The 27,871-nt window shown below is 36.2% G+C and overlaps 1 protein-coding gene across 3 annotated transcripts in view; it reads left to right on the plus strand.

Moving 5' to 3' along the window:
- The first annotated feature begins 2,340 nt into the window (after positions 1 to 2,340).
- The window catches only part of cux2b (cut-like homeobox 2b), a 148,836-nt gene continuing 123,305 nt past the window's right edge, over positions 2,341 to 27,871 (plus strand). For 2 of the 3 annotated variants that reach the window (XM_026268992.1, XM_026268993.1), the window contains exon 1: positions 2,341 to 2,474. In XM_026268992.1, the coding sequence (XP_026124777.1) occupies positions 2,412 to 2,474 (63 nt within the window). In that variant the 5' untranslated portion in view covers positions 2,341 to 2,411. Of the gene's footprint in view, positions 2,475 to 27,433; positions 27,528 to 27,709; positions 27,854 to 27,871 lie in introns of all 3 variants that reach the window. The other variant, XM_026268994.1, reaches the window with a different exon arrangement.

Raw genomic sequence — 27,871 nt, forward strand, 5'->3', positions numbered from 1 at the left:
GGAGCACGACCTCTGCTTGACCTCTCATACTCAAACCCTGCAGTATGCACTAAAATTAGATTATACTACTACACATTTAGTGGCAAATTGTCATGACTGATAAGCTGTGTTTACATCAGGAAATACCGTTTAGCCTTCCAAAGATGATCATGTGATCAACTCAAATAGCATTGCTTTAGTGAAAGCAGCATAGAAGAATGTTTTCTATGAAGGTTTTGGTGCTGTTCCAGGACAAGCATTCATTTAGTGGGAAGTTGGCAGAATAATGTTCACCTGTTTTGCTCAAGAGATGCTTAACCTTTCCAGCCACCTGGTGGCAGTCTCAACAAGCTTCAGTTTCAAGGCCTTTTGCACTCCGAGTCGATCAATATATCAGAGTTCAGCAGCTCTCGTCAATATTCCTGGAATAACATTGAAGCGTAGTCAAACATTCATGTGTCCTGTATCTAGGCCACTGCGTTCCCGTCTTCAATCCACACGCACTCATCTGAGCACTCATCAGCTTTCACTTGTTTTTAGCATTCATTTTCATTCCACATTATTAGTATTGATGTTTTTAAGTCTCAAATATTACTTGATATTTTTTTTTTCACAAAACCTTTAGAAACAATCTCACAGCTTGCCCACTGAGGTTCGTAAAAGTCTCCCACTGGTTCATGCGCCCTGAAAATATCCGCATATTTAGATTTGAACAAAAGTAATAAGTGTTGCTGCATCAGGCTTGTATTTCAGAACTGATTTAAATTTCAAATTTAACACTGAGCCATATCAAAACAAGATATATTATTCCTTTCTTATAAGACCGATGCTGTGTTTTTTCCCCCCCTGAAGCAATAAATAAAAAGCAATAAAACAGAAACTTTTAATAAGCACCTTTTATATTCCCCGTAGGTGCCTTACAAAGTGCAAATACATTTCTACTTAAAAATAGACTTGCGTTTGGTTTTAATAGCGAAGAGGAGAATGACAGATGTGCTCTCTTAGTAATTGCTCGCAGTCCACAATCCACCGGAGCAGTTAACCTCTTAAACGCTTTCATTTCCAGACATTATTATACTGATATCAGTAATCCGCCGCATTTCGGATACGCAACTCAAACTACTTTTTCTAAAGAGGGAAATAAATCCATAGACTTTTTGTAATCGTCTGAATATAGTTTACCAAATGATGGCTCTGTTAAAATTTCCAGAACTGCAGCTAGTCATTATGCACAATGTGATAATGAAACTTCCTTACAGGGAAAGGCCACAATGGTGTGATGTGTTATTTTAAGGGGAATCTCGACTCTGTATGGTCATTCTGATGTTATACTAATGATAAAGATGTTATTTGGACAGTGTGTGCTATATTTAAAGCTACTAATGTCAGAATATAGTCTAATATTAGAAGGGCCACTCAGCTCGGTCCAGTAGAAACGTCCTGTTCCACAAGAGGGAGCACGTGTTAAGGTTTGAACACTATGTCCATTCACAATTTCACATCATGCATTGACCGCACAATCCCTTAATAACATTTATGCTTTTTTTCTTTGAATGCACTTTTTTTATTATTTATTTAACCGTATTCAGACATAGAGCTAAAGAGCTTTTGCAATATAAAAAAGAAACACCTTATGCATTTGCTTGCGTTAACAGTGAGTGCTGTATAACTGAAATAGTCCTGGTGTTTTTATTTTTAATTGCACACATTGCTGCACAGTGCATCTCTTTATTTAACTATAAGTGCATGGACTAAACTTAAACTTTTCGTGCACTGTATGTTTAATCGTGTTTTGTGTATAATGTTACCTTTTACATATTCTCCTCAAATGTTTGTATAAAAGCCTAGTAAGTGTTTGAATGGGCATAAGCACTATTTTATTACGCTTATCTCCGTGCACTTCATTATTCAAGGACACTATCAAAATACACATTCACTCTTTTCACTTCAACACCTGAAGCTTTCACCCATTCAGTGTTTATTTTATTCTCACGACTCTTTCGCTGCATTTATGACATGCATTACGTATTATTGAGCTAAGTTGCAAATCTCATTATGTGGGGCTCATTAATGATATGGAACGATTTCGCCGCTTTACGCATCAAACATCTGGCGATGCGCATTGGTTGCTCGTTGTTCTCCTTCCACTTCCCAGACGTTATTGATCAACCCGTTACGTCAGTATTGATAACTTTACCGAACCCAAAATCAAGTGCAATCCCGGGAGCAGCACTAATGCATCTATATGCATCTATATTCTGTTCATATCGCAATCCACCGGCTCTCGCGCGCTGCGCGTCCCGTCTAGTTTTCCACAACTGTTATTTTGTTATTACATTTTTTTCCATGTGGAGTGTAATCGTCAACGCTGTTTAACGGGGGGAATCCAGCCCATATATTTATTGTAGCCGCTCTTGAATATTGTGCTCAAGATGGCCGCCGATGTGGGATCGATGTTTCAATATTGGAAGAAATTTGATCTCCGGCGGCTTCAGGTTGGTCTTATTTCTCATCTTTTGTACACGACGCGATCATATAGGGGATAACGCACCGTGCATTTCATGCATTTTCTCTTTTGGTGACTTTTGAGGGACGGGATGGTGGTGTTGCATTGATAGTTATTAGTAATTGATCCTCTTCTGCCTTTTGTTCGGTTCAATCATTGATCAGGAGCGCGCAAGAGCAGCGGCAGCAGCCTCGCGCACACTAACGCGCTTTAACGGCACGTTTAGGGCTATCTGAACGCTTCATTCGCGAGCTTTGCTGGAAACAGAAACTTTTGATGCCTTTCCGAGTTGTGGACTTTAACTTTTTATCAGCCTAATGTGTTTTATTCTAATAGAAATACGGAACGGTGACGCGCGGTTGCGCGGCTCGTTCTGTAAAGTGCCGGTTTGTGATTCACCTCAGACTTTATGAAGCAAACAACTCGTGTATTTTACACCTTTAATGTTCAGTAGTATGTATATCTCTCACGTTTTGACTGTATTAGTGTGTAATTATGACGCAAAGCGTAATGATCAGAGTTTCTGTTTAGGAAAGTTTATGCATTTATTATTGTCGTCTTGATCTATTGCGACAACTTAATAGTGCTTAACTAAGTAGTAAGTATTCGTGTTATAAAAAGTCAGGTTAATGAATGCATATTTACTTGAACATGCTCATGTGTTAAGGTTATGCATTGCATGTAGTCTTGATAAGCTGTGCACATTGTAATTCATTAACAACGGAAAAAAATGCGCTTTTAAATACGATAGCTTGAAATCGACTTAAGACGCGATTCTGTTTAAAGATCAAAACTGATCCTTGCTGATGGTGTTGCAGGTTTGGCTGTAAATTGACTTACGATGTCAGGTTCAATGTCAAAAATGAATGTCCAATATGGTTAAAAAGAAATAAATCTTTGAAAAATATAGTTGATGTTGTTTTCATACGTTTTTGAAATACTATATTATACATTTTTTAAATACATTTTATTACTTTAAACACGTGGTGTAAAAATGTGACATTTAAAAAAATTGTATTATATTATTCTTTAGCATATATATGCATATATATGTGTGTGTATATATATATAACTGAAAAAAAAAATCTCATTAACCCCTTGCTAGCATTACTGTTTTCATGTCCAGTGTTGCTGGACACAATAGCTAATCTGGATCAGCCCCGGTTTCGTTCTGACCGCAGTGTGCACGCTCCATCCACACCGCTTGCGACGCGTCTAACCCAGAATGCTCGCTGACTGTTCGCGCTTCTCGGACTGTGTAATTGCATTCCCTGCTAATGTTTGTAAATCTGTTTCGGCCAGCGCAAGGGCACAGACTCAGCCCTATGATTGATGTTCTGTAACATAAGAAATGACAAGAGCATGCCAAGCCAAGCCGGAGAGGAATCAGATCCGTCTCTGTGTGTGTGTGTGTGTGTGTGTGTGGCCGATTGTTATTCAAGCCTTTCCAAAGAAGAGCTGCTCATGAAGGCTGTTATTGGAGGGTCTCTCTCTCATGTTTTCGGTTTGTTCTGAATACAGACAGACTGAGGTTATCCAAACCCTGAACCTGTTTCATGGACAGGGAGAGCAAACATGTTTTCAGCGAGGGCTCATCTGGACAAATATCAGATGGTTATTGTCTGGACTGTGCTCTGAATATTTCTGCCAGACTGATAAATCAAAACGCTCTTCATAAGAGTAACCAGACTGAGGAGATTAAACGTTAAAGTGTAAGAATTAGTCATTGACAAACACAGATCGACTGCTAATCTGAATATTGAACATTTGTACGGAGAGGAGTCACGTCCCTCACATAGTCTACGGTGACCTTAAGAGGACACGACAAACCGGTTTTGTGAATAAAAGTTGATCTTTTTGTTTTAAATACTGAGCAAGTTGTCAAATGACAGCTTTGTTTAATCAGCTTCGAGTTCAACAGTCAGGATCCATCTGTCATCATGAAAAGCACGCAGTACTGGGTTATTTCCCATGAATCCGCTGGGCTCGATGTATGAATCACACACACTTGCACATCGGAGTTTTTCTTTGTTTCTGGAGTTAGTCTAGGTCACACCTGGTTCAGGTTATTGATGTGCTCACCTGCAGCCTGTGACAGTTCAAGCTGTATTTAATGTGACGTGAATGCATCCACAGCATCTTTCATCTCAAAACGCGATCGCATGTGGGTGGAAGCTAAATAATACTGTGCTATTGAACCTTTTGTGGCCAATTCCACATCCAGTGTGTGATTTTAGTTTGTAGAAGCTATTTATTGAGACCTAATGCATTTGAGAAGCAAAAATGCAGTTTATGTAGTTTTATGTCTATAATATGTGCCATATAAGAGTTGCGTTACTCCTTTTTCCCATTCCATATGGATGCATTTTGCAGATTGCATTGATTGTGTTTAAAACACTTAAAAATGTGTTGAATAATTGGTTTCAAGTCAGATGAAGCTGTTTGATCACAAAACATTCACTTCCAAGTTATTATGCCTCATGTTCCACAGAAGCAAAGCTATAAATATGAAAACCAGAGGAAATATTCTTAGCTTACATTTAAGTCTTAAAAGTTTGTTGTTATCAGTTGCACATGCATACTTAAATTTTATGTGTTTATATCCATTTTTTCCTATTCCATATGGTTCTCTTTTACATTTTGCAGATTGCACTGATTAGGTTTTAAAACTAAATATGCTTTGGGTCGCAAGTCATAAAATGCACATATGGAGCGGTTTGCTCACAAAATACACACCTGAAAGTTATTCTTCCTCGTGTTACAACAGAAGAAAAGCTATAAATATGAATTCAGTGGAAGCAGTGTCAGCTCACATTAAGTCAGTAATCTTGAGAGTTGCTAGGTTTGTTGTTATCTGGTGCACATGCATGCTTTAGACATGTTAACTTTTTTTTTGTTGAGAAAATATGTGTCATTTATGAGTTGCATTAGCCATTTTTCCCATTTCACATGGGTAGCTTCTATTTTTCATATTGCAACGATGAGTTTAAAACTATTTATTAATGGTTTGCAAGTCATAAAATGCACATAGAGACATATGAAGCTGTTTTCTCACAGAACATCCTCTTAAAAGCCATTCTTCAGGTCGAAACAGAGGAAAAACTATGTCATTCAGAGGAAGCCCTGTCAGATCACATTAAGTCTGTAGTCTTGAGAGTTGTTATCTGATTGGACATGTTAACTGTATATATCTGAGGTTTCAATTTTATGTGTAAATGTCATTTAACAAGTGCGTTAGCCATTTCTCCCCATTCCGTGTGGATGCATTTTGCACTGATGATTAAAAATGCATTGATTAATGAATTGCAAGACCACAAGTTAGGCATGAAATGTGCATAGATGAAGCTGTTTGCTGAGAAAACATCCACTGAAATTTGTTTTCCCTCATGTTACAACAGCGTATGAAAAGATGCAAAGCTACAAATATGAAATCAGGAGCAGCTTTCATTAAGTACATGTAGTCGTTAGAGTGCACATTTTGGACATCTTAACTTTTTAAATATCCAGGACACATCGCTGTTAACTCATTTCATGAATGTAGTCCGGCGCTGTTTATTGCACGCTGTGATGGTCTTTGTTATTCTCCCGTGTGGCCCCTGCGGGACGTCGTGTCAACAGCGGCCCCCGAGGGCCCCTCACCCACTCTTGAACTTGGACTCCAGCAAGATCTATATATTGAGATGGGTAAAAAAGAAAAGATGGAAAATATTCAGCACATCTGCTGCAGCACCTCTAATTCGACTAAAGGTTCGAGTTCAAGCGCTTCTTCCCGGAAGATGGTTTTTCCTGTATTCCTCTAACCCCAGACCCCCCCTGAACAGACACCACTGCTTGTATTGACCAGCAGACGAATACGTTCAGGAGAGGGGGGTGTCTGCGGCTGACAGCTGATTTATGACCCTCTTTGTCTGTGTTGGTCTGTAGCGGAGCATCTGGCCGTGTCAGATGATTTTTTTCGCTGGGGTCTGTGGCTTATAGCTGTCGCTTTGGTTGCTCTCAAATTACATCATTTCATACAGCAGTTCCTGTACTGCCATTAATCCTCAGAGGTGTTTCAGTGATATTCCCTTGTGTTCCGGTCTCGTTGGGAATTCTTCACGAAAGGGAATATTTAACATCCTCTTGATTTGATATGAGGCGTAGCGATAAGGGCTTAAATTAAAAAAATGAGCATCATGCATGTGGTAATATGAGAAATTGTGGTAACTCTTTACAATAAGGTTTCATTTGTTGCCTATATTAACTAACTGGCATTACGAGTAATACATTTGTTACAGTGTTTATTAATCTTTGTTTACATTAGTTAATAAAAATACAACGTTCATTGTTAGTTCATTTTAGCTCAGGCCCGTTAAATAACATTAATATATATATAAGTGTTCATTTTAAATGTTGGAATCAACATTAACTAAGATGATCTAATGCTTTAGAAGTATTTTTCATCGTTAGTTCATGTTAACTAATAAATTGAATCTTATTGTTACTGAAACGGTTTTGGAAATAGGGTTGTTATAGTTTTTGTTATAATAATAAAAAAAAATCTAAATATCTTTTATTATAATTTCTAATATAAAAGTAGTGATAAAAGTAATAATTCTAGTAATAATAATAACAACAATAATGATATATATCATTTATTTTTTTTATCTAGATTTTGTTTCTCTATATAAACACACTTATAACATAAAAATATAAAAAAATTAAGTACTCCTAATCATATATATATGATATTAAATACTACATTAAAAAAAACTTTTAAAATATTTATTAATTATTTTCCAGCTTTCAATTGATTTCTGTTGACGTCTTAGAAAGGAATTTGTGGATGCTAGTATCTTGTGTAAATGGTAATGACCTTGTTTGAGACTTGTGAAGTGAAGATGAGAACGACACTGAATGATGTTCTTCATTTAATCTGTTTCCTAAGCGATAGGACACGTCCTCGTAAGAACGGACGCCGGGTTCTTCTAACCTCATAAAGGAGATGACACAGAAATAGACGGCTACAGGTTTTGGTGACCTTGGTTTCCACTGGTCTCAGGTCACATGGCCGTTGCTGTGGTAATAATTCACACCAGCCAGATGGCATTTCCGTGGGCGCTCGTGGAAAGGACAGGCCAAAAGGTCCCCGCTAGTCTCTTTTAGGACAGATCTGACCAATAGGGAGCAGGCTAACAAGATCCCTGTGCAAACAGACTGTCCTCTTTTGTCCCAGAGTGTGCAGAGCATTGGTGACCAATATGAAAGCTGATGAAATATGCAGTTGGTGCTTTCGCATTTTTATATTATAACACATAAATCAAACTATGAGGCTGTTTATTTTTGTATATTTGCGTTCTAGCTCGTCTTTCCTGTCATTTTTTGATGTTTAAAAACTTTTTCCTGTCCCAGTTTAATGTGCAGAGGCTACAACTACTCTCCAATGCATTTCAAGAATACGTTTTTAAGCAATAGTTTAGCAGAGTGTTTAAATGACTATTTTAAATGTTTGAGTAAACCATCCTTTTAACGACTTTAAAACAAATGATGTTTTTCAGGTAGCTAGCTATAAACCAGTGCTATTTTAGTATCATTGATATACTATTATAGTTTTTGTTAATATTTCGAATGAGTTCTCAAACAAATGTGAAAATGTTTTCAGTGATTTTATGTTGTTTTGTCATTTTTTAAATATATATATTTTTGTTTATATGGTTTAGTTATTTTTGTACTTTAAACAAACAATTTGAAATGTTGCCTTGGCAAAAAAAAAAAAAAAACCTTAATCTCATGCAGTAATGTTGCACATGCAATGCATATTTTACTTAATTCTTAATGCAACAAATGTTACTTACTTGTGTAGATAATTTTTTTTCACTTAAGAAACATTCGTAGGCTGTAAAACTCATCTTATCTCAGTTTGTTTTATGCAAAATAGATCATGACATGTTCAGTGACAGATGTGTTTAGGAAAACTGTTTAGAAACCATGACTGTTATGTTTTAGCATTTTTTGAAATTGTAAACCAAGCAAACTTATATTTTCATCTTTTAAAATTAATGTGCATTTAAAATGTGTACTATACACTTTTTTTGTGTGTTATCTATTGCCTTTGCGTTAAATTAAACTAAACACATTAAATTACACTGCTGCATGAGTGTTTCTAATGCAACTCAACACTTTCTCTTTTAGAAAATCAAAGAAATGCTATTATAGTATGTTAGTGTTATATAGTTTGCTGTTGGAGCCAAGATTATATTTGTTGTAGTTTCCGTTCATTGTTATAGAAGTTTACTCAACTTTAATGACTTGGCGCTTCTGAGAAGACTGGAAATGTGAAAAGTGTCCATTGTGGTGCAAAAAAGAGGCTTCATCTTGAAGTCTTAGGCTGTAGTGTGCTGTCAGTTTTTAGTAGTTTTTGTATTTTCTCAGAGACCGCGTTTTGCATGACTCAGGTGTTTGCATGTCGTCTTTACACCTCAACACATGACTGTAATATCGTCAAACAGTGCAATCACTCTTTCATGTGTGTGTGGCTTCTTTGTGCTGTAGTTTGCTCAGAGCTTTTCCCCAACCAGCTCAAATTGGCCGTGAAAAAGACTCATTTCAACTCCGAATTCATTCACGGCGGAGGGGGATCTGTGTTTATTGCTGTTATTGTTGCTGTCAAATGTGCTGGATCTGGAAACGGTTTAGAGAAATTCTGCAAGGCGCTGGGATTTGCAGGGATAAAATACTGTTGTTGAGAGGAAACGTCAGCCACGTTGAGCACAACAGAACTACAGACAGTTTATGCTGTGCTAATGCATGACATTCACATATGATGGCTTAATAGATACTGTACACATGAATTAAGTAACATAATTGCCTGTTGTTTAGAAACGCTGCTGTTTATTCCCATGTAGATCCACTGTAAGATGCATCAAACTCTTTAAAAGTTACTGCTCGCTTTTTGTTGGAAGATCTGCTAGTGCTAATTTAAAGACTTTTTAGATGGGAACCGTTTTATTTGTGCTTCATAACGATGCAAGGAAAACTGTAACAGATTTTAAATCATGTAAACATTTTGCTCACAATTTGGAGTCCTGATGCATATGAATCCACAGCTAGGTGCATTAAACTCTTTAAAGTAACATTTTTTTCCCCTATAGTTTAGAGCCACACTGCATATTAACACAAAGTAAGATGCATCAGTTTCTTTAAACTTACTCTTCACAGTTGTTAGGAGATCTGCTAGTTTTTACTGAAGTGGTATTATTTTAGTTGTACTGTATATGTTCAGGACTGATTTGTGAATGTTGGATTCATTCTTTAAATGAGAACCATCTCAGTTGTGCTTCATACTGTAATGATGCAATTGTTTAGTAATTATTTGTTACTTATTTTTTAACGTGCAAAATTTTCTGACTCTTTGTGTAATGACCTTTACTCTTCACCATTGTTGGAAGATCTGCTAGTGTTTGCAGACTTTTGCATACAAGTTCAGGACTGATTTTTCAATGTTTGGTTCGATAGATGATATAATTGCTCACAGTATGGAGTATCGACGCATATTAATCCACAGTAAGATGCATAAAACTCTTTTAATAAATTACTTTTTGTTAGAAGATCTTCTAGTACTTTTAGATACATTGTATGTTCAGCACAGATTTGTGTATGTTTCTTTGGTTGTTTAGATGAGAACCGGCTTCATAACAATGGAGCCCAGCAGACACAGGACGTCAGTATAACGTCAGGCAGACGTTGTTTAGATGTTGCATCTTGGTTGAGAATGAAAATCGTGTCGACATCAGTATTTGACGCCAATTTGACGTTGACTTAGCATTGGATTTAAGTACACAACCTAAAAACAACAATGTCAACGTTAGCTGACATCGGTATTGGACATCAAATTAACATTGACATTAGACATTTTGTTCACCCATTGCAAGTGAAATTTTACCAAATATGAATGTCTTAAGTCGTTGTGTGCCTGCTGGCAAGACTCATTGTTTTTAAATAGTTGACTTTTTTGTGACATTTTGCTTCTAATTTGGTCTCCAGATACATATTAATTATGAGAAACAGTGCTTGTGCATGTATGAGGCCATTAGGCACGTGAATCGGGTTGTAATGAAATCGACTCGTATGTGCGCGTGTTTGCGCTGACCATCATTAGATTGTTTTGAAAAGCTAATCTGTGTCGAATTAGGCAATTATAAACTCATATTCGCCACCGAGAGCTTCCGTCTGTGCTGAGAAACAAACATTTCCATAAGTGTGCACCCTAATGTCTCACCCTTCACAAAAAAGAGCTGCCTAGAACAATCTCTTATCCATCAGGCTGGCAGAATGGAAATTCCATCTCTCTCTGTGAAGCTACGGCGGAGGAAACAAAGAGGAGAGAAAAGCGTCGAGAAAAGGCTTTTACGGTGTCTGCAAATTGAGTTGTGAAGAGTCACATTCCCCTCCCGCTCAGCAGACAACATTAGAGGAGAAGTGAAACTGACTCAAGATTTAAGCAGTTTAACCTTCCTCTGTAGAATTAGCGCTTGAGACTTCAAAGCGGATACTTCAGCACTCGGAGAGGAATGATAAACCGTTTTTTGCTCTGCGCCGGGCGCCTATTCACCGAGCGAGAGAGCCGGTCTGTCATAAAACAGCCTCTTAATCGCTGTGACCCTCCTAGGGCTCAATTTTCATACCTGTCCACACTTATTTTCCCCCATTCACCTCCACTGTTCCTGGATTAACCCTCCGTGCATGCGCTTTGATTGAACGGTGCACTTTTTTTGCTACATTGGTGGCTTATTTCTTAAACTACACAAATCCAGTGACTCGCTAACACTGTGTGTGTTACACTGAGGTTATTAGCAATGGCCTGTCTTTTTGCGCTTTCACTTGGAGCAGTAAGAAACCCACTAGCAACTAGCAACTACCCACAATACCTTAGAACAGAGTGGTTCCCAACCCTGGTCCTAGTGGCATCCCAACACTGCACGTCTCCTTTCTCTAATGCACCAATTTCAGGTCTCTAAGTCTCCACTAATGAGCTGAAGACCTGAATCAGGTGTGTTGTGTTGGGGTGCCTCCAGGACCTGTGTTGGGAACCACTGCCTTAGAAAATGCATAGCAATGCCTTGGCAGTCACTCACTACATCCTTAAATCATGGTTGCGGGTTTTGCACGAGTGAGCATGCACTTTTGATTCAGTTTGATTAATTTGAGCAAATTAATTCATTTTCTTATTTTCTTCCTCCCCAACTTAATTGTATGTAAGTGACTTGTGCATATGATAGACTTATTCATGGATTAACTGGTTCTCACCATGAATGTAGACATAGATGCCGAAATGGTGATGAGAAAATAAACATTTAAAAAACTACATTTTTTGTGGTAAAAATGCTGATTATTCCAGTTTATTTTAAGGTTGTTTGTTTGTTTGTTTTAGATTTTAAGTTATGCCATATTCTGTTGTTCATAATATTCTCAGTGTTGTTGCTGTTAACAGTATTTCCAAAACTATTAACCCTATTAACTTCAGCATCTTGCCAATTGCAAACTGGTTCAGCTGAATCACTAAAAAAAAAAACTTTTGAACATAGAAGGAAAGAATAGTTTGGGTGATGTTTAAAATTTTTTTTTTTTAGTAAAAAGTATAATTATTCCTGTTTATTTGTTTTGTGATCTAGGTTAAAGGTTATGACATATTTTGTTGTTTATTATTCTGAACATTACAGTCGATCCTGTTCAAAGAATCATTTGGATCTGAATCATTGATTATTACTCATTCCTATGTAGGGTGGCCATATGCACCGTTCATACGGGACACGTCCCAGCCAGAATTTTAATAATGCCTTAAACATCCAGAGCAGCTTGACCAATAACATGCAGGTATTGTACATAGTCGACCAATCGTCGGGCTGCGTGTGAGAAGGTGAGATCTAGAGGGAACAATCAAAGCTATGCAAATATGCGCACCTGTTTGTGTTCAATTGACTTCAAGCGTCTCTGCGCACAAATCCAAAAAAAACAAAAGTGCGCCACAATCCTTCAAGTCAAACGAACGAACATACACGTAAAAGCGATTCAAAAGCATAAGGAGCCGTCTGCTCTGCTCTTTATAGCTCTCATGATTCACAACAATCAATCTGCACAGTACAAATAGCCAAAACCTGGATATTTTAGGCAATATTAAAATCCTGGCTGGGACGTGTCCCGTATGATCGGTGCATATGGTCACCCTATTCCTATGTGACATTTAAATTTTTGTAGTAAAATGTTGATGTTTCATTTTGTAGTAAAATTTCAGATTGTTCTTGTTTATTTGAGGTAATTTAGGTTATGTCATATTTAGTTGTTTTATTGTTCCAAACACAAAAATTGTCTAAATAATATTTTCAAAACCCCTGACACTACGTATTAAACTTCATCATGGTTTGTGAATCAGTTCAACTGAATCATTAAGACGATTCAGTTCAGCAGAACGATTCATTTGCTGATTGGCCAGAATCACTAGAATCAGAATGAATTAGTTATAAGCACCACACATAAGGTGATTTGCATTGACAGATCACACTGCTGACCCTTGCATTTGAGATGCCCCACACACACACACACACACACACAGCTAAACCATGACAGACACTTCCCGTTTAAGCCAGTTCCTCCTCTAAATCCTTAACAACGTCCCAAAAGCACAGATCCTTAATTTTTTCCCCATCGATCCACGCTGGAGTCTGAGTTCACCATGGCAATGAATCTCTGCATTTTCATATTAATATGCTCACACGCTCAGGGATGGTGATGGTCTCGGCACTTCAGTAAATAATGAGGTTTTAACAAAACTTCGGGGAGACATTAGTCTAGCACAGCGGAGCGGTAAAGCCCCGACTCTCGACGACCGCCTAAACCTGATCGCGGCCCCATAAACCAGATCGAGAGAGAGAGAGAGAGCTAATGGCTCATCTGTTGGAGTATATAGCTGTGTCTTCTCCCCGCTGGCAGCCGAAGCCGAGCGAGTGAGGCCATATTGAGCTGTGTACCTGTACGGCAGCCCTCTTTATTTGTTTTGACTGTCTGATGGCAGATGTATTGAGCACCGGCCTTTCTTGTTCATTTTACAGAGGCCTTATTGAATCCCCTCCATTCTTCTTCTCCTGCTCTCTCTGTGCCTCTTTTATATCAGCCAGTTCTTCAGTCACCATAATTCAGCTTTCTATTGTCCATTCTGCCCTTCAGGGATAGAGGAGACCCTGTGAGTGTGTGTGTGTGTGTGTGTGTGTGTGTGTGGCTGTACGTGTAATGTGTTTTTCTTTTTCCCCACCCAGTGAAGTAGAACTAAAAATCACTGTATCATGCAAAAAAATGACATCTAGAAAAATGACTACTATTTATTAAGGACGTCTTAACACTTGCACAGAAAAATTTTGTGTAACATTTCTCACTCGTAAATTTCACAAATAATTACAAAGAAACTGCAAGTAACCCAGGATGCATTGACTTGATCAGTAGCGACATCACATTGCAAAATAATTATTTGTCAAATAAATGCTGTATTTTGAACTTTCTGTTGATAAAGTATCACAGTTTCCACAAAAATATGAAGCAGCACAACTGTTTTCAGCATCGAATCCAATAAGAAATGATTAGCAAATTAGCATATTTGAATGTTTTCTGAAGGATTTTACACAGAAGAGTCTTTTTTTATGAACATTTTAAAATCCCAAAGCTTTTGAATAGTAGTTTGAATCATAAATGTTTAGTATCTTAGCATGTATCAAAGCACAGTGCCACTGTTGTTGTGTAAGGCTTGTGTTTTATAAACAAAATCACATTTTTTTGCATGTTTGGGGGCATGTAGTAGGAGAGTGCATTAAATTTGCATGTAATGCGTGCGCTTCCCTGTCAAGCAAATCTAAATGCAGTTTATCTGTAGTCTGTCGCCTTTTTTGAATTGTCATTTCTAGTTTTTAATATAACTGCTTCTGAGAGAAACAGAGAAAATCAGCTCTGACTGGAACCAGTGGGCAAAGTGCAGTTTAGATACAGGGACACACGCGTACAAACTGCTCCTAGAGATCTCTTTTTGATTATTTAATTAGTTACACTGCTTCAAATCATGTGTGAATGCAAGTTTAACCACCAAAAGATGCCACATTTTGGTGTCTGTTTACACCGCTTCAGCATTGCAAACGTGTTTCGTGAAGCGTATTGCCAGAAACAGGAAGTTGATATGGATTACAAATGTGATCTTTGTTGATAGAGACGTTATTACGCACGCTTTTCCAATGCAATTTGGATTTGGGAAGTTATCCGGAGTCGCCCAGGAGCTCTTTGACGGATGATGGAGTCGTTTTTCATTCCGGGATGATTTTGATCGGTGCGCCGGCGAATAGATTGTGCTCGATGACACCGTGATCATCTCCGCCGGTTTATTAAGGAGCTCCAGGCGCTTTGTTCTTCACTTTTTGCGAGTCTGGAAGTGCTTCCTGAACTCTTTAATATGAATTAATGGCGGGGGTCATGCTTTTTGGATGACAACGGTGGTCTCGGGGTCTTCAGGAAAACAGTTTACGGGGCGGTTTTGATTTTAGTAATTAAAAAAAAATAAAGACGGGAAGAACAAAGCATTGAATTGAATCGTTCCCGTTCAATTCCTCTTGTTAGTAGCTTACTGCATCCCCCCCATCTCTCTCTCTCCAGATGAATTTTATGTTTTTTCTTCTCGCTTTCTCTCCGAGGTTTTCCCCAGACAGATTCCACAGTGTTTTAGAGGGGATGGATTTAATTGCTCTGTGGGGATTGGTTGGCGGTGCTGGGCCCGGCTGTTTAATTAGTGTACCCTGCCGGGATTGGTTTAATGCTTCGTGATCTTGAAATTGTCTGATTGTTCAACCCTCTAGGGACCCCCTCTCTTTCTCTTCTTCCTCTCTTCCGCTCTCCGTTGCTTCTCCATCTCCGTGCCCCTATCGAGAGCAGCAGGTTTAGCTAAACGCCGCTGCAGGTCTTGTTGGAGAGGGCAGGAGCTGGCCGTTTCCCTCGGGACGCACCGACAGGGTGTAAGTGTGAGATGAGGGTCATCTGCTCTGATCTGTTCTGCCCCTCGTCCTGAAACGCATGGATGTAATAGAGGTCTCTGTACTTGTACTGTAGGTATTCCAAAGTGATTTTGTACTGGCTTGGTGGTTGATCACATGGTCTTTCCTGCTTGCGCTCCCATTGGTTGTCGCAGCATTGTATCACTGCATCTTTGCATAAAAGTGTATCTCACCAGTGGTGTCTCTTTGAAAGCAAATGACTTTAATGCTTTCAGGGAGAATGTTCCATTGTGTGCGATTCTGTAAGATTTGTACAGTGTTATTGTGAACTAAAACTAAAATGAAAATTGTTTTCGGTTAGTGAAATCAATTAAAATATAATCGAAATAACACAAATATAAATGTAAAATAAAATATAAACAGTAGATGGGAAACCGTAACTAAATATGCAAAAAAAAGAAAAAAAAGAAAAGTGTTGCTTTGGAAGCTAACCAGAATAAAATAATATTATGTTGAAGTACAAAAGTTATTAAAATAAAAAAAGTGAAAAAAAGTGCAAAAATAGAAATGTTGCCTTAGCAAAATCTAAAATAAATTATAGCTACAGTATAAGATGAAAACCCTTAAATGAAAATTAGGAAACTAACTGAAATAAAATTAGTTTGAGTTGAAGTATTAAAATTACAAAAACTAACACAAAAATAAAAATAAAGCTAAATAGATGCAAAAATAAAATAATAAAAATTACAAATGCACATAACAAAGTAACTAAATCTTTAACTAAAATGAAAACTGATGATTATAAATAAAGCCTAATTCAAACTATAAATAAAAGCTATAATCGTATTTGAATAAACCTAAAATAACAATGGTTCTTAAGAGATTCTGTACTGCTTGAGACTGTATCCCACAATGCAATGCATCCAACTTGACCTTTCACGTCCTCTGTTATGAATGAACAAGAAAAAATATATTTGCAGTCATTTTAACAATCTTAACAAAATGTTAAGGCATTTTTTACACAAAATTGGATTAAAAATGCAAAAGTATTTCTGAGGTAACCACACATCGCTCATTAAATTAATCATGCGACATTCTGAGACCGCTTGTCAACTGTTATGTACTGTTATATAACAGGCTACCGCTAGCAAGCGGCTAACCATGTCCTTTTAGTGATGCATTATTTATTTTCACTGCCTTTCTGAATACGGATTGACGCTTCGGGGAGCCTTTAAAATATCTTCTGTTTTCCACAGAATGAAGCAATTTCTACAGATTTAGATAACTTAATTGCACAATTTTCATTTTCTAAATGGTCACAACTCAATTGCATGCAACAGTTAATGTGAATTTTTTTCAACCCATCTTTTGCAAATAAGGCTCAATATTATGAAACTAAAGTATATGATGCACACTATTTGCTTTCTCTCAGTTTCTTTAGCTATTACTCTATTGCTACTGCTCTTTTGTCCGATTTCGTTTGCTGAAATGCAGGACTTTTAGTCGCAGACACAAAATATCAAAGGGCGACGAGCTTGATTCTTGTAGTGTGCACTTGGCTTAAGAATGGGAGTGTGTTTTTGTTGATGCTTCACAGAATTGTTCACTGTATCTGCCGCTTTCAGTGCATCTAATGGGATACCTGCACAGGTTTGGTTATTGTGCAGAGATGACCGATGTTACTGAAACAGAGGACTGTACCACACAAAATGCCTTTGTAAAATAAGAAAATCAATGAGGAGAAAATCAATTTGGTGAAAATACAATTTGCCTTCCAAAAGAATGACTGGACGAATGTGTTGGCAAAGCTAAAGCTTGCTGCTAACTCAATCATCTTCCACCGAGCTGTGGAACATTTTAATGGTTTGTTTTGAATTTTTTTAGATCTTTATTTCAAAAGGGAACACTTTTTGTGCCGGTGGCTCCGGCGTTTTGCTGTTTATGTATCGACGGGTTATTTTCCATAGAATATAAGCTATTACTTTGGTTCTATATGTAGGAAATCGGTGGTGCTATAAATCAATGTCATTTCAGTTGAAGTGTTCACAGTTCTTGCACTGAAAGCTCACAGTCTGTAAATACAGGAGCTGTCTGTATGGGTTCCACCAGCATTGAGCCGGAAATGATCAAAGCACCATATGAAGCATCTTTAGCTGAGATAGACTTCTGACCTGTGCATTAATCCCAGAATGCTCTTCTGGGGAGCCGCTTCACAGCTGTTTTACTGCCAGCAGCACAAGCGCTCGCATGCCTTTTGAAAAACTATATTCAACAAACCTGGTGTACAATAACTGCTGGATGAAGTGATGTCTGTCCTCCGAAGGGTTTACATTAAAATCACCTTTCGCAACTTGTTTTTCAATCTGACCCCATTCCACACATTTCCATCATTCTGGGCTGGAAAATTGTCTTTGCAGTGGCCTGCTGGGCTTGAACCACTAACATCTTCACCACCGAAATCTTCCAAACCAACAACAGTGGAATCATTACAATCTGTCTACACTGAAGCACTTTCAAGCCACTTTCATTTCCCCATGCATCTGAATTTTTATTTTATTTTTGTTTATTTGTTTGTTTGTTAATTTAATAATAATAGTATTATTGTTATTAATAATAAAAAGTAATAGAGAGCAATAACAACAACAATAGTAATTTATACTAATATTAATTAATATACATTTTATTAAATATAATTTTATTTAGTATGTGAATCGATTAATAATTTGTATTTATTTTCTATTTAAATAATTGTATGTTTAACGTAAGAAATACATTTTTATTTATTTATTAAAAATAACGTACTTGGGTCAAACATGTTCTAAACAAATAAGAAAAGGCTTATAAACAAAGTAATGCAGCACATATCTTTGAACATCATGTAGTAGCACTGTTTATCATTGTTCTGTGCATTAATCTGTGTAGGTACGGGCTGATGAGGGGTGATGTACTGCGCTGAATTGTGTTAATGGCTAAAATAAGTAGTTGTGAGATTAGTGTGTTCTCAGCTGGAGTGTGTGAATATGAGAGCTGTTCCTCTCCAGTGGTCCTTTCATATGAATAACACCAGCTCAAATAAGACTTTTGCTTGCTCAGCTGCCCCTGCTGGAAGGACACAGTGAAGGCAATTCAAAATGAAGGAAAAACTCTGATGTTATGTAATGTTGTGTCCCCTCTCTGTGTTTTTTCCTGGCTGCTGGGATCGCCCTCCGCGCTGCTGGATGACTTCTCTGCACACTCACCTTGATGGAGGGAGAGTGTAGCGTTTGTAAAGGGCGACTCCAGATGGGACACCTGCCCTTGAGTTTAGCTCCGTCACTGTTAACCTCCGCTGTTATGACACCAGACATCAGACGCACTTTAAGCACTTTGTCTCTCTGAACGTACACACAGGACAGGTTGCTGTGGCTTTCACTTTGTGTGTTTTTGTTTTCGCCACTCAGCTGAAAGATCTTGCATTCACTGAATTAGTATGCATATGCTTTGATCAGATTAATAATTGCTGGTATAAACTGTAGAGAAACACAGTTAGCAGAGTTAAAAGAAAAAGCATTTTAGCTTATACTAAAACTACTTCTTTATATATTTCCTCATATATTTGAAAAACACCAGTTTCTGTGATAGAGCTCAATATATCACATCCGTGTTTCTGAATCTTTTTGATGCTACTAGCCACTGAGTTTAAAAGCATCATAATTAACATTTTATCTGTTTGATGTGAAGTAGCTCCGCCCACACTGAATTCTCATTGGTCCAAAATCATGTAACCCATTTCAAATAACTGATACCTCAAAGGTGTTCTGATTGGCTTTGATCTCTTTCTGTTTGCTGAAATATTATTTTCTATTATAGTGTTTACTAATATTTTGAATTACTTTTTATATTTTCCATTTTAATTTTAGTTTAAATAGTTTTTTTTTTGTTTATTATTTATTACAGTTTTAGTTATTGCTTCAGCTTTTTAAATTTTAGTTAGTTATTGATCTGTTATTAATCAAAATAACAACAACTACAATCATAATAATAATACTAATAATATGAGTGCTTGTTTGGGGGAGTGTTTATTTATTTAAATATTATATTATTATTTATATTTTAATAATTTTGACTACATCAAAGCCATCTTAAATGATTATAACTTGTTTATATAATCTACTTTGGATGATCAAATATGCTGTAAAAATTAGAAAATGGCTCATGAATGAAGACTGTAATGTACTTTTATATTTAAAAGCACCATTTCTCTTTTCATCTAATATGTATAATTTAAATATTAAGTTTGTTTTATTTCAGCTTTTATTCAGTAATTCATAATAGATTTAGCTCAGGGTTGAAAATGAGTATTTTAAAATGTATTTTAAAACTCGTTAGAACAGATGCTTAGGTTAGTGTAGCTTTCTTTTGAAGAGGCTTATTCTCAAGTCTGATGTTTGACTACATAAGCACATTTTATACAGTACGTTTGCATCATGTGTGGCCTTTGAAATGTTATCCAGAACACATTTAGCTCTCATAATGATTCCACTGGGCAGTGGTGTAGGGAGGGACCTGACTTTATCCGTGGTGAAACATGTTAGTCTGTGATATTATCGGTTAATTGGCAGCCCACCGCTGAGCTGATAGGAAAACCTTACGCAATGCTTTTACGATCTTACTACTAGCCACAATTGCACACTTGAGGTTTGGTCAACGGGATCACCAAGGAGATGGTCTCATGACGACAAAACTGTTGCCAGCCGCCAGCACCCCCTCCCTCCTGCTTTTTCCTGGAAGAATGATTACTAAACAGGTTGGGCTGGTGCTGATGGTGCAGTAATTGTGTGTGTGGTGATAGTAGGTCGAGTATTGAGTGGCGTACGACGAGGCTCTAATCACAGGAGGTTGTGTGGGAGAGGCTCTCGGACTCTTTGGGGTTTTATAGATTAGAAGCTGGTTTATGGCATATAACACCAAAACATTTCTTCAGATTAGGACTGGTGACTGTTCAGTCACTGGTGAACAATTTCAAATGACATCACCAGTATTTACACAAGCTGAGGTATCATTTTTATTGGTAAATCTTTAAAAACTGCCAAAAACTGTAAAATATAAAATAAAATAAAATAAAATAAAATAAAATAAAATAAAATAATTAATAAAATAAAATAAAATTAATTAATAAAATAAAATAAAAAATGTTAATAATAATAATACATAAATTAATAAATAAAAATAAGTAATAATAATAAAAAGCTTATATTTAAATTAAAAATATGAAAGTAAAGTAAAATACGAAAAATGTAAAATGTATTGCGTTAAACATTATTATATTGAATCATATACTGAATGTGCATAAGTTTATATATAACTTAAGGGTTTGTGAGCTGCCAGCATGAATTGCTGCATGAGGAAAGTCAAAGTGTTAAAGTGTTTCTTTATGCTGTTGTTGTCATTATTGTTAGTTGTACGTCATGTGGTGATGCTAAAAGCCTTTTTTTCCATATTTAATGGTGTGTTGATGATTGTGTCACCATTAATGAAGTTTGTGTGTCTATTTCAAACTGTTGCACAAATTGTTTCCATTTTTTTGCAAGATGTTCTTTCTGGAGAGGCAAATATTGCTTTTTTTCTGCACACAAAAGTAATTTAAGTATTACTAATTACAGTACTGCTTAAAAGTTTGTTGTTGGTTAATAAAAAACTAAAAACACTTTTAATCATTATTTTATTAGATCAGTCAATCAAAAGGGACAGTAGAGATGTATAATATTACAAATACATATTTAAATAAAAACTTTGGTACATACCATTTACCAATATTGCTATTTTTTACTGGATTTGTTATTAAATAAATGTAATCTTGGTATGCAAAAAATACTATTTTTTTATTGTATTTGTATTGTTAATTGATCATTTGCTGAAGAAATCTGTAGTGACTTGGACATTTTACATGTAGCGAACAAACAAATTCATAATGGCTAAAATTAAGAAATGAGCTCAAATCTCAATGCTACTTCACCCATTTCTTTTTTTCCCCTTTTTTTGCAGTGAATGTGTAAAATGTGCGTTTTTCAAGGTTTTTTGAAGCACTAAAATCCAATATCTTTGAGAGATCAGTTGAATCATCTGAATGTTTTTGATTGGCATCAGCTGTTTAGCATTCAGATTGATCTGTATTCTTCCTCGCACTGGATGGAAATGTAAATTTTGGGCATTTATTCGTGTTTGATGCAGCCTTCTGCCCTCGAGACATGATAATATTGTACACTATCACTCCGCTGTTGTAGTGCATTTATATTCTGGCATCACTGTTGGTTTAGATGAAACATGACGAATGGGAACCTCGTGTCTAGTGGTTAAAGTATAATAATCAGTGTGGCGTGGGAAGCGCTCTTATTCCCAGCCCTCCTGTCTCACCCGCAGCTGGCTCTCGGACAAAGGCCAAGAGCGGCGGCCGTCTAGACGCGTGGCATCATTAACCCGCGCTGACCCCGCCAGCAGCCCACCGGCCGGCTCAGACGGCCCCGTCCCTCCGCTGACCGCTCTTCAGGGGCCCCGGATGGTCCATTAAAAGCAAGCGGCCTGCATAAATTGAGGTGAGGTGGCCACAGAGTCTCCTGAATAATTCAAGACGTCTGGGCCGGGGCCTTGAGGGAGAGCGTGCATGAGTGTGTGTTTGCGTGGCGGATCAGGGGTTAATAACAGGTCTGCAGCCCTCGTGTCAGCAGCTGTGCCCTCCTCATATGAAAGAATCCTGTTCTGTTGATTAGATTTTTCCAAAGGGATCAATTTTTAATCAGCGGAGCATCTGACTTGGTCAATAATGGCGTCGAGGGGAAGACAGTTGCCGGACAGCCGTCTTTATTTACAGGACTGTTTGTCTTTTAACTGTATGCAGATCTCTGGGTTTCATTGCAGATTAGCACGAATGTTGGAGTTTGTCTGGTGCACGCTTTTATTATGTAGGACGGTGGAGATGGGACAGAAGTGACTCTGCTACAGCTTTCCTCCAACTTTTGTTGAACCAGCTCTGTTATCCGTGTCTATACCACCATTAAATGTTTATTGCACTACCGAGAAACTGTAATGAGCGCGTCCTAAACATTGTTTTTGAGGTTCTCCTGGAGTTTGGGATTTGTGTGACTGCAGATGAATTCATGGAGCGATGGACTTATGTGTATGTCAGTCTGGACGCAGATAATATAATAACAGGATTTAAAAGTTTACAAATGAAGTGAAGCACTGTCTGTTGTTGGATATCCATCATTTTTTTTCAGCCTGAAGTATTAAAGGATGATATTTGCCAGCATGGCAAATAACTAAAGCTCTATATAATTTAAGACATACATATTAGCATTTTAGTTTCAGTGTTGTTCTGAAAAATATTATTCATAATAATAATAATAATAATAATAATGTTTTGTTATTATTATTATTATTATTATTATTAAAATTAATTATTATCTCAACAGTAATTGATTGTTTGTTTAATTTCATAATTTAAATACCTATAATTGTAAATTATTATTAGTAGTTGTAGTAAATTATCTTATATTATATTATATCTTATATTAACTTATATTTTTAGAAACTATATTATTATTATTATTATTATTAATATTATATTAACTAATAAAACACGCTATTTATTATTGCAAGAGTAAAATATAAATTTATTGTTATGTTTAATTTTAATACTTAAAACAATAATAATAATAATAATAATTAATAATAATAATTAATAATTATAATGTTTATTATTAGTTAACATTTTATTATTTTGACTGCAATAATGATCATAGTAAAAATAATCGTTGTTGTTGTAATATAATAAATTAAATTAATAAGAACTGTATTTTACACTAAATATGTTTTTGCAGTAGTAATGTATTTATTTATTGATTTGTTTAATTTTATAATATAGATCATGCAATGCAATAAATCATGCAAAATAATAAAAATTACTATCGTTATTATCATCATGATCATCATTATTATTAGCACAGCAAGTTATTATAGCAGGTTTTCCTTCTTTTTTTGCCTGTAGTGTATTATATTTGAGAGCTTTTCAGCAAATAGTGATTTCAGCTTTTTTTGTTTCTACAAAAAGCTAGTGTACAATTTCAAAATAGATGAAATCTTGTGCGTGATTTCAGTGAAACTTAGGGCTGGACGATTAATCGAAAAGTAATCGAAACCAAAATTAAATTTTTATGGTTTGGACATTCAAGTGATTAGATGATCGGATGTGTGTCATTATATCGAGCTCCCATGTTCGCGCAGCTACATTGTGGCACGAACACTCATATAAACAGTAGCTGTGAAGATTGCACGCACAGATGAACACAGAAACTAGTTGTCAGCGCTGTCCTGCGATTTATCACTAAAGTAGCTTAGAGTCTCAAAACTTCTTATTTTTCTACTTCTGAAGGAACTAAGCTATTTGCAACCCCCAGCTTCACAGTAATATAGAGACAGTATGACTAATTCACACACACAATCACTCGTACTGGTACTGTGCTAATTTATCTTTACCTGATTGTTATTTATCTCTTACACCGAGCAATAATCTGTAAGAAATAGGGATGGGTATCGAAAACCAGTTCCATTTTAGAACCGGTTGCAAATTTCCCAAAACCGGGTATTCGATAAGACGCGTGCATTTCGATTCTGCTTAACGATTCCTGCGTTCACATTTCAATTTGATTAAAAACGATTAAGTGCAGGAATAGAAAACATTTGCGCCCTGTTTGTGTGCACCATGCATGAAACGCAGAGAGCTGACTGCTTTCATATTTGTCCACCAATATACAGAAAACTTCATCAGTATTTCATCATAAACACAGCCGTTTTTGAAAGAAAACTAAAAATAAACACACTGCCTGTAATTAATGTTCATCAAAGAACAAAAGAAAACCACTGATCTTGATAGAATATATTTAATAACTTTAATTGATTAATCTTTATTTATAAAAAGAAACCTATGCAGTGTTTTTAAACGTTTAATTACAGTTTCGGTACCCGAAATTGTGTTTGGTTGTTAAATATTTGACTTAATTTTTTTTTCTATTGGATTTTTTGTCATATTGGAATCGAAACTAAGAATCGATCAGAATCAGAGTCGATAAGATTCAAACGATACCCAACCCTAGTAAGAAATGTTACGAACAAAGATAAATAAAAATATCTCACCTTTAATAGTCAATCATAATTACAGTACAAACCTTGTCAGTGGACTATAAGGGCAAACAACTAAACAGAAACAAAACAATCGTTCATTAATCGTAATCGAGGTAAAATGTTCAATTAATTGAGGTTTTGAGTCTTTAAGAGTGAGGTAGATGTTCTTATAGAGCTGCGTTTTACATTTGGGTATATTGTGATGTGTGTAAATGTCAAAAATCTTGTTCCTGTACCCAGTTCTTTTGGGCTTTGTGTTAATATCGCCTCAGTTGACCAGCACAGCAGCTCTGGTCTCCTGAAGCTCGCTCTTGCTCGGACCACACATAAAAACATGTTCACAGCCGTGTCAGAACAAAGAGACAATAGCTGGCCTTGCCTTCAAGATACTTTTATGGTGTCACATGGGAAAATGTTTGTGTGTGTGTGTGTTAAACGTGTGTGTTGTGTACCCCGTCTCATTCTCTTATTATAGAGCTCTGGAGGCCAGGCTAGCTTTTGAATTCCTCACTGATTGCATGCCTATAGCAAATAAGCTCTCCGCACTTCTTCTTTAGAACTTCCCCCTCTTGTGAAAGTGTCCTACTTTTAACATCGCAGCGCAATAAATCAGACTACTATCCTCCCCATGCACAGAGCAATAATAAATACGTCCCCTCCAATGTGATTTTTACAGTGTTTTGAAATCGGGAGCAACTGCGAAATGCTTGCCGCTAATAGGAAGTGCAGTTTTTCTCATTGACAGACGTGATGTAACGTGACAGCGGTGTGATGAACAAGAGTGGTGTTGAGTCAGTGCTGGGACGCCAGGAGTTCAGACTGATCCTTTGATAGTTTGGATGGGATCCTTGAACAGCCAATCAGAATGAAGACGGAATGGTGACATGCATTTAACAGTTAGCTTATACTACATTTTATTTTTTTGTTATAGGTTTTTGTTTAATAAATTAATTAAAGAAAATGTATTACAAAAATAATTTATTATTATTAGTATTATTATATTTATATAATATTATTTTGTCGTGTTAGTCTGTTTATCTAGTTATGTAAAAATTAAAAATAAATTTATTTTTACATTTATAAAGTGTTATTTTTATTTTTAAATATATTAATACAATAATTTATTTGTAAATGCATTCATAAAATGTATTAAATTAATATGCAATTAAATGCATTTTTATTTATTTTTCAAATGTATAATAATAATTAAAAAAGAAATGGTAAATTATTATTGTGTTGTGGTGCTCATGCTGTGTGTTCATGTTTCAATCTTATTCCCTCTGATCCCTGATCATTTTCAGGCTCTCTCACTAAATTGAAATAAGATTTGGTCCTGTGGTGTCCCGCACAAACACTGCTCTGTTTGGTTTGGTTGTTTAATATGCACTGCAGTCATTCAGGGAGTCATTTCAGTCCAGTGCAAACGAATCACCGTCGTTCATTATGTCGTTGAGACTCGAGTGTGTATCAGGAGCTGCGTGGCCCCTGAGCTGAGGTTTCCTGCGGCCCTTGGCCTCTGGCAGTCACACACTGCAGGCCTGAAGCGGCTCGTTCCTGATTGACTCCTTGTTCTTTGATGTTGCATCATGCTAAAAAGATAAAGGCAAGCAAACAAAGAGTTGAACGTTTTTATTTTTTAACCATATTAAATGCACAAGCCTGCCGTGCAACAGCGAGTCATAACTGCGAGCCTAAATTCTTGAAATATTTGCCTTCATTTGTTCAGTGGCTGATGGGTATGATCGCATCTCAGTTGAAGGACTCTGTGCACCATGCCTTTAATAGAGAACGGGAAGAATTCATGCCTAAAATACTTAATGGGTAATCGCACCATTGAAGAAATATAGATGATCAAAATGTCATTTCTGTTATCTATCTTAAAAAGAAGTGTAAATTGTGACTATAGAAGTGATAAAAAACAAAAACACTGTATAAATGTCCATTTTATATACAAAGTCATGTGTTAGAAACAGTCTGAACTTTCAGTGATTATCCGAGGCTCTCTGCTCTATAGTGCTAGATTGAAAAAAAGTTTTCACTCAGGTCAAGTCAAGTGAAGGATTCTGGGAAATGAAGTGTTCTTCCACTCTGCTCCATAAATGTATTAAAAAAAAAAAAAAAAATACATATATATATATATATATATATATATATATATATATATATATATATATATATATATATATATATATATATAATTATTATTATTATTATTATTATAATAATTTTAATTTTTTTACAATTAATTGGAAATTTGTGTGGGTGTCATTTCAAACATATGTATCTGTCTGTAAGTTTCTGTAACCTTAAATAAATTTTTTATTTTTTTAATTAATTCTTTTTAGAAATGTTTTACAATTCGACAAGATCGTTTTAACAAAAACATATCACAGTTTCTTTGAATTTCAGTCAGTGTTATTTTTTTTTTTTTCAGTTTAAATATTTTTTTACATTTTTGTTTTAATTTTAGTATTTTATTCATGCTTTTTGTCTTTTTTCTGAACTATTAGAAGATGTTTATTATTATTATTATTAGTTTATTATTTTGTTTGGCATTTTAAGTGGCCATTAAAGCAACATTTTTTATGTAATATTTATATTTCAATTATTTTAACTCTATTTTTAACAGTTTAACAATAACAACATTAGTTTAATTCTACTTTCTGTTATTCAAATTCAAAATGCAATTCCATATTCGGTGTTACCTCAATTCAAATTCAGGAAATAAAGTGGAAATAAAAAAGCATTCTGCATAACAGACTGTAAATTTGTTTCAATGCCATTTTTTTTTCAGTGTACATATAACCCAAGCATGTGATCGTCTGATTTGTCCAGACAGTTTCTGTCTTGTATGGGTGGTGTTGACGTCTGACTGTCCGCATATAGAGGTGAGTTTCACAGGAAGCCGTGCTCAGGCTTGGCGTCAGGCCACTGACAAGCTTTTATTTACTGTCCAGATGGATGACTCATTTTATGCACCTAATCGTAAAGCATCAGGATTTATGGTGGGTAATGGGACGGGGGGGACCCCAGGAGACACACTAATTGAAGCCCACTCTTTCTTCTGCAGTTGGAAGCAGGTTTGGTTCTCGAAGGGACGGACCTCTCTCTTTAGAGGGTGAAAAGAGTGGGGCGGCTGAAGCAAAAGTGAATATTTCTGCCTCAGTCGGACAGCTGATCGCTGGTGTAATAACAGAGAAAGACTCATAAACAGGTACATGTGATAACTGAC

The sequence above is a fragment of the Carassius auratus genome, chromosome 8 (genome assembly GCF_003368295.1).
Source record: "Carassius auratus strain Wakin chromosome 8, ASM336829v1, whole genome shotgun sequence".
NCBI classification, from domain to species: domain Eukaryota; kingdom Metazoa; phylum Chordata; class Actinopteri; order Cypriniformes; family Cyprinidae; genus Carassius; species Carassius auratus.